Source organism: Zea mays, chromosome 8 (genome assembly GCF_902167145.1).
Source record: "Zea mays cultivar B73 chromosome 8, Zm-B73-REFERENCE-NAM-5.0, whole genome shotgun sequence".
Taxonomy (NCBI): domain Eukaryota; kingdom Viridiplantae; phylum Streptophyta; class Magnoliopsida; order Poales; family Poaceae; genus Zea; species Zea mays.
This window is the reverse complement of record NC_050103.1, coordinates 5,525,674-5,536,599: the sequence shown is the minus strand read 5'-3', so window position 1 is coordinate 5,536,599 and position 10,926 is coordinate 5,525,674. Positions and strand designations below refer to the sequence as shown.

The 10,926-nt window shown below is 53.9% G+C and overlaps 2 protein-coding genes across 2 annotated transcripts; both read left to right on the top strand.

The window, feature by feature from the left end:
* Positions 1-2,451: 2,451 nt before the first annotated feature.
* Positions 2,452-3,681, top strand: LOC103634690 (protein SENESCENCE-ASSOCIATED GENE 21, mitochondrial). Its single transcript, XM_008657283.4, has one exon. The coding sequence runs from the start codon at positions 2,916-2,918 to the stop codon at positions 3,204-3,206; it is 291 nt and encodes a 96-aa protein (XP_008655505.1). The 5' UTR covers positions 2,452-2,915; the 3' UTR covers positions 3,207-3,681.
* Positions 3,303-5,473, top strand: LOC103634691 (uncharacterized). The gene has a single exon (XM_008657284.2). The coding sequence runs from the start codon at positions 3,326-3,328 to the stop codon at positions 4,394-4,396; it is 1,071 nt and encodes a 356-aa protein (XP_008655506.1). The 5' UTR covers positions 3,303-3,325; the 3' UTR covers positions 4,397-5,473.
* The last annotated feature ends 5,453 nt before the right edge of the window (positions 5,474-10,926 follow it).

Here is a 10,926-nt window from a genome sequence, read left to right as displayed (position 1 = left end):
TGCGTAATACTCATATGGTTTTACTGTGCTGGGTATTTAGTGGGTAGTCGTGGTCCATATGCAGGCTCGGTCCATCACCTGAACGAGCCCACGCGATCGAACCCAAACCTCCACTCGGAGCGATGGACGGATCAACCTAGTTAATCGTGTGTGGTTAGTTCTCTAGGTAATGACAAAATCTTCATTAATTGTTAAATTATTTATGATTTTTATTAAGTCATTCCAGAGTAAAATGATCATCACTTAGTGTGACGAATAGCATAATTTATTTATAATCAATCTCTATATTTTATTTATTGACAAACAACAAAAAAGATTATTGATTAATTAAAAGGATAGTTATAATTTCAACAGTTATAATTTCAACATGAACGTGAAACCCTTCTCTAAACTTATTCCTTTTATCTTAAAATAGTTGATACTTTAGTTGCAAATCTAGGTAAATATTATTTAGATTTATAACTAAAGTAATAAATATTTGGAGATAAAAAGATTACATCCTGTTCGTATGACTTTAATATATATCGACTTCTACTGCTTTTACATTATTTTGTATTTATAAATTGCAGCTGCAATAGTCTAAATAGCTGTCTTTAATCTGAAACGAACAATCCATACATTTTTATGATGTGTTGACGTACAGATCCAGCAGAGATCCGTGGGGTGTAGGAAGCCTATAGGACTGTAGGAAGTAGTGTGGTTGGACTTGGAAAACCAAAAATTCGATATGATTTCACCCACACACATAAAAGACATGATTTGGGAAACAAAATCTACATTCGAAATACAAATGGCATGATACAATTTACAACGTTCATAAATGAAACACCACCGCCTAGCCTACAAGCAACGTCCCCTCGTAGCAAACAAAGTTACGAACATGGTTGATGGTTCATGTCTTCCAGTCCTTGTCGCCTGTGTGCGACAGCCGATTTATTCTCTTTTTCGTTTGTAAACAGATTAAAATTCAGAATCATAAGTCGAATTCTAGTACGCGTTGATGAATTTGTAAAAAAAAAGAACTCTACATTAAAAAAAGGTATACTACTCCCTCCGTCCAAATTTAATAGACTAGTATTATTTAAAAATTTCATAATAATTGTTAATTTCTGTTGTGATATCATTTAACATATAATATATTATTTTCATTTCCTTCTAAAAAATTGAATAAGACTCGATAAAACAAGTCACAAATTATAAATTAGAACGGCGACAGTATTAAACTAAAATATATTTATGATATATGTAATGCTATGCTCGTACGGCACATGGCGCGCGGCGACGTCCCGACTAGAGATGGCAATGGGGCCCCGATCCCCGAATCCCCGCGGGGAATTCCTCCATTAGGGGATGGGGATGGGGAAGGTTCTCCCCCCCGCGGGGATGTAAACGGGGAAAAATCCTTCCCCGATGGGTAATCGGGGACGGGGATGGGGAAACATTCCCCATCCCCGTTCCCCGTGGAGACCCGTTAAACTTATATATGGTGATGTTTTCATGTAATATATAATGATAAAAATAAATAATTACATTGTTAAGAGATAACTCGTTGTACAAATATGTTATTTTGATGTACACATAATGAGTTCTAACATCTGACGATGTATATAAGTGATAATGTTTTGTATTAATAACAAAGAAAGTATGTCATAATTATAATTTAAGCGGGGACGGGGATCCCCGATGGGGATTTATCCCCGCGGGGAACGGGGATGGGGAAGAAATGCCCCCCGCAAGAGTTCGTGGGGATCCCCGCGGGGGAATTTTTTTGTCGCGGGGATGGGTACGGGGAGACAAAACCCGACGGGGAAATCCCCGTTGCCATCCCTAGTCCCGACCCAGCGCAGCCAGTCGTTCTCTGCTGCCACCCCGGCAGCCGGCACCCACCATGCCGCGCGTCACACTCGCACTGCCCCAGCTCCGACAGGCACCTCGTCCTGTGACCACTCCAGCGTAGCCCCGTCCCTGCGGGTGACGCCGCCGGCGCGGCGGCCGACCGAGCCAGATACGACCTGGCAAGCTGATGCCTTTGCGCGCCCGTCGGCCGCCTCCACCAGTCGGCGCGCCTTCCCGGCGCGCCAAGGGGCAACAGCAACGCCCAACGGGAACGGGGCTTTGGCCTTTCGGCGGAGCCCGGCTGATCCGCGGGGCCGGGCCCAGCATGTCCGGGCGGGAGGCCCGCCTGCTGGCCTGGCGCTGGCAGCATTATTTTTACGCCCACTTCCGTTGGAAAGCCGAGGCGCGCGAGGTTCGCCGCGCGGGCCGGCCGCGGGCGTCCGAGAGCGACGCGCACAACCTGTGCGCCAGAAAAAAGGCGATGCGGCGGGAATATCGGCGACGTCGCCGCGTTGGAACGTGACGCGCACTCCTGCCTCGAGGCCAAGTCGCGGCGCGCACTGGCACTCGGGCAGACGGCGGCGCGATCGGCGCCGACCTGGGGGGGGGGGGGGGGTGTTCCTTTTCGTTTTTCTGATGGGAAAGAAACAAAATGCTACTAGTACTCCACTTTGAGTGGAAACTCCGGATCATGCGTGCACCGGCGGATCAGCCTTCGCAGATGTGGTCTTGTAGTAGCCACTCACGCCCACCCCACCAGAGTCACATAAACGTCGTCCCTAGATCCCGTGAAACGCCGATACCCGCCGCTGCGAAACGCCCCGCTTTGACGGCCCCCCGAGGCTGTCGCGATCCAAGAAAAAAAAAGGCGTGGAACCCGGCAAGCCCGTTCGCAAGTCGCACCAGCCGCCAGCCAGCCCGCCATGACCTAGCCGCAGCCTCTTTTATAAAACCCGCCGCCTCCGCTCGTCTCCTCCACAGCTCCACCCACCACAGCAGGCAGAGAGCAGAGCGCCACCAGCCAAGCCGTCCGATCCTTCGTCTGCCGAAGCCCAAGCCCAAGCAGCAGAACAGGTCCGATGGCTCTCGCTCTCTCCGGCTGCTCCGCCCGCGCCGCCCTGACGTCGCTGGCCCCCAGGGCCAGGGGCTACGCGGCGTCGGCGGCGTCCGGGGCCATGCGGCGCGCGGCGGCGGAGAGCGCGGCCGCGGGCGAGGCCAAGGAGGCCGGGCGCCGCACCGCCGCCGCCGAGGTCTCGTGGGTGCCGGACCCCGTCACGGGCCACTACCGCCCCTCCAACTGGGCCGCCGCCGCCGCCGACCCCGCCGACCTCCGCGCCGCGCACCTCGCCCCCACCTACGCCCGGGCCTGAACGGCCCCCGCTCCCTCACCCCGCTCCGCCTCGCCTCGTGTCGTCTCGTATGACATACAGTACCGTACCTGAGTGAAGGCGAAGAGAGAGGCCGGTGGGGGCCGGGGTTCGTCTGGCGAATGGCGTCGTCGCGCCGCGCGCGCGCGCTCTGTGACGCCCGGCCCGGCGTGTTCTTGGAGAGCGGGAGGTGTTCTGTCGTCTTGGTTGGTCGCTGTGCGATGCGATCCGATGACCAACGGGAGATGCTGTTATTACAAACAAGAAGAGCGGTCTGTGGTCGCCACCCGTGTGTGGTGTGGGTGGGCTGGAATGGATGTCCTGCTCTAGACTCCAGTGCACTCCCAGCTCCTACATATATATCAGATTCAGAGCAGAGCAGAGCAGGGTTTTGCACTGCCGTTTTACGTTTGGTGCTCGCGACAGCTAGAGTATTTCGGATTTATCTACGTATAATAAAGTTGCATCTTTTATCGAACACGAACGGACGGAACGAGTTTTATCAAACAAGAATCGAGCGTCTTGCGAACGCTTCGAATCCAATCAGACTAAAAATCATGGCGAACAGATATGCGGCACAATCTCTACAGGAGGATCTCTTGGTCACACGGACTCACATTTGCTCAGCGCCACTTACCTGTAAACGATTTCGTGTGGACCAACGACCAATGTGCTCGAGTGCGCACTACTACTATTTCTTTACCCTTCCACTTCCAGTTCCATTCTGTATTTGCGTTGCCGTTCACGGCCTCACGGGGCACGTTGCCTGCACCGTGCTTCGAAAAGATGCGCTTTGCTTCAGCACCCGGCGATCCCGTTGCCGTCAGCCGACTACCATTTATCACTGGCGTTGGGTGTGCACTTGTCTTCCGTTCGTATTTCTCTCCTTCTACACTTACGGGCATGATTGGTTGCATGAGCGACAGGCGCATGGCTCGACCAAGCCTGGCCTACCGCAAACGTGGTTTCTCTGCTTCTCCACGCATGCAACAAAAATGGCTCGATTTGGCTTTAGCTGCACACCCGCACATGCAAGTGTGCCCATGCACATACAGACATCCAAACATAAATTAGAGGTCAGTCAACGCATGGACAGAAGCCGGTTGCCGAGAAGCACGCAACCAACCAATCTTAAAAGAATCTCTCATTGTATTTGTGTGTTGTTTCTAGCCTATATCTATTCTCACAGTTAGGCGGGTTTAGAGTTGTTCAACCGGCCTTAATAGCGGTTGAACCGGTTGCACCAGTTGAAATATTTATTTGACATTATTTCGATGTTTATGGTGAACATTTCAGATTTAGTCTATTCACCTCTCTCTAAACTAAGTTCAGTCTTTCAGCCTTTTTACATTAGAAAACTCACCAAACATTTGTATAGCAGACAATAACCTTATTTGGGTTCTCATTGATGGGTATTAGAGAAAGGTTGATGGGTGAGAGATATTTCTGTTGTTCGTTGTTATATAAAAGCCGAAAACAATAGTAGATTAGGTATACTGCAATCCCATGGACCTTTTGAGCTTGTTACTAGTATTATCTAGTTAGGGCTTGTTGAGTTTTTTATTACTTTGTTTTTTTGTCAAGTCGTGGGTCTTAGTTTAACCCTTTAGAGTTTTGAGTTCTCGCCATGTCTTGTTACAGTCACGTGTCACCATATATCCTCTTTGTTCATCGAACCGAATTTCACATTGTTTCAATTTAATTTTGTGTCGTGCTCTCGAAGTCGGAACTAAAATCCAATAGTTTGTAAATCTAAGTCAGCTATGTAAACACATCAGTATTAGACTGTTATACTAGTGTTGCCTATCTAAACTCAAATACCTGATTTACATATTCACTTACTATGTATATAGAGAATACCTTTTATTGGAGGTGTGCCTTTGCTGAAGGTTCTCAAATTAATAAGTCTTAGTTGTCTTGTGCTTTGTTCCATGTAAGCAAAATGATCTTTGTCACATCCATCCATATAGGCTAAAGAAGGCGAGTAATACCTTCGACATTAACGCTTAGCCAAGGCACCCAGTGGTACCTGAAGCATACGATAGCGTATGACAAGGAGACGAAGGAGGGTTCAAGCGACATGTTCAAAATGTTTCTAAGAGGCAAAGGCAATAGCGCCCTCGATAATTTCTATAGGTCATATGTATATGATTTGAGGACGTAAATGTAATTTCGTACAAAGTTGTATGTTGTGCTATCCATATAAGTAGTTGTACAGTACCCATGCATCCAGAGGAACTGTTTACTGTTGCATATCATATTCACTCTTGGATCGCTCGACGTCCGAAGCTACAAAGTGTATGCTTCTTAGAAACTCCCCTGGTCATTACAGAGATACTCTTGTAATCATATTTAACCAAGGAAGAGACTTAAGCGTTTTGCATGTCTTGCTAAGCGATCACCGAGCACATGAACACGCGAGGATTTAGAGTGGTTCGGGCCGCCGGAGCGTAATACTCTACTCCACTGTGTGTTGGATTGCTGTGGAAGCTTGAGAGCTGAGAGTCTGCGTAGTATCGGCGTGCAGGGGAAGCTTCTCGTATAAGGGATGATGGACACAGTGCACCCCGCAGCACGGGCGCACTGTTTGATAATGGACTGGACAGGCACGCTGACTGTAGGATGGCCCTAGCGCCTCCTGCCAGCGGAGTGGATAGGTCGCATTAAATGCTAAGGGGGCACATCGCCTGTCAGCAGGGTGGACAGGCGGCGCGTCCTCTCCGCAATAAATGCAGAGATTGCGCGGCCCAGAGGCCTTGCGTCAGGCTCCGCCCGCTGGCTTACGTCCCGGGCAACAAGCCATGTGGCAGCATCGGGTCTCCGCCTGAGCGGGGAGCGCAAGTGCACAAGATAGAGTCAGGACACGTGTCAGTACCAGACCCTTGTTTAGGCCAGGGTATCCCCTGTCCCGGGACCTCGTCATGGGTGGCCCGAACCTTACTTGGAGGGATCCGGACCCCATTCAAGGGACCCGACACGCTACTTGGGAGTCCCGGACCGTATTCGGGGGTCCGCGTTGTGCGTACAGGGGTCCGACGCTTCCTCGTGGAGGTCCGGTCCAACTGATTGCATCTTGGGATATATCATATTTTCTAGTCACGTGGCGCCCCTTGAGCCGTCCACGTGGTGAGGTCGGGTGTTGTTCCGCGCGGCTAGAGATCGCCGCACGGGCACCGTGTCTTCACACTGTAGTAAGGGGTACCCCTGATTCAGGGTACCAACAGTGGCCCCCGAGCCCGCCTTAGGGGAGGATACGAGCCTCCAGGTGGGGCCAAAGTTTGATTGGCTCGCTGCTTCTGCGCGCCCGTTGGTGTAATTACTGTCGGTCCGCCCTTGGTCACGCCGACTGCCACGCCTATCCCCACGGCTGACTGACTCGTGACCTCCGCACTTAATGGCTTTGTTGGGCCATGCGCGGGGTGTCTTGAGTCGCTGCATTGGTTTTGAAAATTTAACTTCTTCGTCTTCTGCAGCGGGCCCGAGGAGGCGTGGTACTGGCGTGAGCGGCAGTTCGACTTCTCTGTACTCAGGAACCGGCGCCCAAGGAGGGTGACTCGTGAGCCCGGGCCCCCGTGCCAGAGACTGGGCTGTCGGTATTGGCGGGGGAGAAGAGGCGCACTACCGCAGGTGGTGATGCGCTCTTCACGCGTCGGTTCGCCTTCTCCGCACACAAAAACCGGCGCACCAGGTGCATGACATGTGGGCCTGGGCCCCCATGCTAGAGGTTGGACGTCTGGTTGCGACGAAGCCGAGGGGGCGCACTACCATGGGGTGGTAGCATGCTCCCTGTGCGGTGGTTCGCCTTCTTGACCGTTAGTCGCAGTGAAGATGAAGGGGGCGCACTACCGCGGGCGGTAGCACGCTCCTTGTGCGGCGGTTCGCCTTCTTCGCACTCGAAGGCCATCGCGCCAGCTGTATGACTTGTGGGACCGGGCCCCCGTGTCATGGGATGGATACCCCGGTGTGCATCGGGGGAGGCTTCTCGCGGCGCTTCGAGGCGGGAGCAGGGGAGTCTGCCTTTAAAGAGGGGTTCATCCCTCGAGTAGCAGCCATGCCTTGCTTCTCTCCCACTCACGGCGTCCTTTCGCCTCCGAGCTCTCTACGCCCTTTTGCCTTCAAGGTCTCTGCTTCACGTTGTCGTAGTTTGCCATGGCCTTGTGACTTCATCCCGAGCACGCCTAGACTGAGTGAGTGCTCAAAATGGTATACCGCCTACTTGGATGGAATGCACCGGTGCTCGGTGGAAGGATTTGCGCCGGTGTCATCCACCCCGATGAACTTGCTGCTAGAGAGTTCGTGCCTTTTGTCCTCCCTAGTGGGCTGGTGCTACCGGTCTTGTCTTTCCTCTGCTAGAGGTGCGTGGCCTTGTGGGAGTGACACTCTTCCACCGGTGCTTGGCTTCAAGGATGTTCATCAGCCTCGCGGTGGTGGAGAGCGAGCTGAGCCGCGGCTTCGCCTCCCACATGGGCTGGTGGCCCGCCTCTTCCTCTAGCATTCGGAGGAAAAGGATGATCACCAGCCTTGTGAAGGAGGCGAACTTCGGCTACGCGGTCCCGGCCAGACCGCAAGCACCGCCTTCCGCCATGCTCCCAACTCCATGGCTTGGATGGTCTTGTCCTCACCCTCGTAGGAGGACGGCGGCGAGGCCCTCTTCGCCATGGCGTGCACGTTGAGGTGGTCGCCATCGCTAGGGAGGCTACCCGACGCAGAGGTGGTCGCCGCCCCTGGTGGGGCTGCCCGGTGCAGAGGTGGTTGCCTCCGCTGGTGAGCCGTCCGGAGCTAGCTTCCAACGCGACCCTGCTGGTGCAGAGTAGTCCATTCCTGCAGAGTAGAGGTGGAGCTAGGACTCCGCTTGAAAGCGGATGTAATACTTTTGCTTTTTGTAAGGTACTTTTGAGTATTATTTATCAAGCAGTATTAGCACTTATTTGTGTACCACTTGTCCCTGTTGTGTGTGGTGTAACCGACTCCTCCTTGGTACCTGGCCCCCCTGGGATGTAGGCTCGATTTGTCAAGGCTGCAGACCAGCATACCTAAGAAAGAGTTGGCAATGGCCCCCAGGAGGTAGCCTCGACTGGGACCTGGGCCTGCACATAGCTTCGGCTAGGCAGCATTAGTAGTACACCCTCAGGACCCGCCATCTGACACCAGCCATCCTTTGATACATGCTCGGGACCTACAGGGTCTAGTCTGGGAGGCCAAGTTGTGCGTCTGGACCCCCTGGATGGTGGTTCTAGGTACTAGGACACCCGTCGCAGAGTGGTGGAGCGTGCAGGCCCACGGTACGAAACCAGGCTGAGCGGCTACACGGGCTCCAGACCACCCCAGGAGACAAGTGTCCATTCTCTAGTTCCGGACCCCAGGTTGCCGGACCCACAGGACTTATAGCTCCAAATACTAGGGTACCCGTCATGGAGTGGTGGAGTGTGCAGGCTTTCGGGTACGAGACCAGGCTAAGCGGCCACACAGGCTCCGGGCCACCCCATGGAACGGGCTCCTGTTCTTTAGAACTGGCCCCCAGGTTGTCGGGCCCTCCTGCTTTCGCAGAGAGGTCCTAAAATGCAAGCCTGGCTGTTCAATTCGGATGTCATTATGTCTGATGGAATGGGAACTGTTTGGGTGGGTTAGATAAAATAACATCCGAAAAACTGCAAGGTAAGACCATGGAGCAGTAGGATAAAACTATCATAGAGGCACATCTGAGGGGGTAAATCTTTTCTTTATAACTTGTCATGCATGGGTGCAGACCAACAGGCTGGGCTTATGAGGTCGGACCTCACCGGGTTGGCGTACACGTATGCGTTACCTAGTTACAAAAGGGAGAAAAATTTGACCCCTCAGATTTGCTCCTATGGATAGAACTTACAGAGATGCTCTAGTGGTCAGGAAGAGGTACTCCTTCAGTCATAGCAAGATAGTCACCCCCGGGTCGGTGTATTCCCGTCACCTTGAAGGGTCCTTCCTAGCTGGGGGAGAGTTGCGGAGCCCTTCTTGGTTTTGTACTTGTCGTAGGACTAGGTCCCGACTCTGGGTTCCCATCTACGTTTGATGAGGGAGTCCTCGTCCTCGTCCTGTAGCCATTTTTGCATGGACTCGTCAGAAGCCTAGACCGTGGGGAGTCCAGAAGGGTTTCCGGGGGAAGGCAGGCTTCGACCCCGTAGACCGGGGAGTACGGGGTCCCTCCGGGGGTCCATCTAGTTGTCGCCACCGGAGTAGGAGTCTCCGGCGAAGACATCCTTCAGGTCCCCCTCAGGTGACTGATACAGTGATACCCCCCCCCCCCCCCCGTTCAGCCGCGGCCACCTCGCCGTCGTCGACCTTTTCTTTGCCAGGTCGGCGACGAGGTGGGGAGCCGTCCTTGGAAGACTGCTCGCGCCGCTCGCTGATGCGTTTTGCGAGGTCAATGATCTCACGACACTCCGTGGCGCTATGGCGACTGTGGGGTGCACAGGGCATGAGCCGCTATTACCCCTCTGCGGCCGTCGATGTTTGTTGCAGTCGCCCCGGCCCCCGGTCGCGGCTGCAACGACTAGAGCGGTGGACCGCGGCTTCTGGTGGTCGCGGTCCTTCTTATTTTTCTTCTTACCGTCCCGGGGGACGGCACCCGAGCCACCCGACTGGGCAGCCCCGGTTTGTGGGGCCGAGTGCCATGCACGGCCCTCGGCGGCTCTGGCGCATTTGTCGGCCAGAGCGAAGAGTGTGGAGACAGTCTCCACGTCATGCATGGCCAACTTCTCCAACATTTTTTCATCACGTACTCCCTAGCGGAAGGCCGTGATGATGGAAGCATCTGAAATGCGAGGTATAGTACCTCGCACCTTGGTGAAGCGGGAGATGAACGTCCGGAGAGTCTCCCCGGGAACCTGCCTTACTGCGTGGAGGTGGGCCTCCACACCGTGTTGCTGGTAAGTGCTGGCGAAGTTCGCAACGAACTGCGCGCAGAGCTCTTCCCAGGAGTAGATTGACCCTGGGGCGAGGTTCATGAGCCAAGTCCGGGCAGGTCCAGACAAGGCGACATGAAAATATGTCACCATCATAGCGGTGTTTCCACCTGCTGCTGTGATAGCGGTGACGTACACCTGCAGGAACTCCGACGGGTTTGATGTACCGTCGTACTTTTCCGGCAGGTGTGGCCGAAACTTGGATGGTCATGACGTCGCGCGGAGATGATCTGCGAGAGCGACGCAGCCTATGCCGGCCAAGAGGACACCCGCTTGGGACTGGGTGCCCATTGGGGCCTGCGGTGCTACCGTAGCGAAGTCTTGATCGAGGTTGCGACCCTCGATGTTTTGGCGGCGCTCGCGCGCCCTCTCTAAAGAGACCCGGGCGTCCTCTCCTGCACGCCTGAGGTTGAGTTCTGCCCGGAGGTCGTTGGTCTGTGTGCCCCTCACTGAGGGTGAGCGCACAGACGCCGATGCCTCATGTTGGCGCCGAGATGATCGTGGCCTCGACCTGGTCGAGGTAGAATGTGCCATGACGAGCAGTCGGTCGACGTCGTCCCACCACTGGTACATGGCCCCCAGTGAGGCCGTGGAGCTTGGAGGGTGACGCAGCAACTTCTTGGCTGCTGATAATGCTCCCGAAGCCGCCCTGGACAGAGTCCGGGATCTCTGCGCGGTTGTATGCTGCCGTGCAATGTGCACAGCAGCAGTGCCCGGTTCTGGGCGGTTGGGAACCTGCGGCATGGAAGAAATAGCTTCTTCCTCCACCCGAAAATCTATTG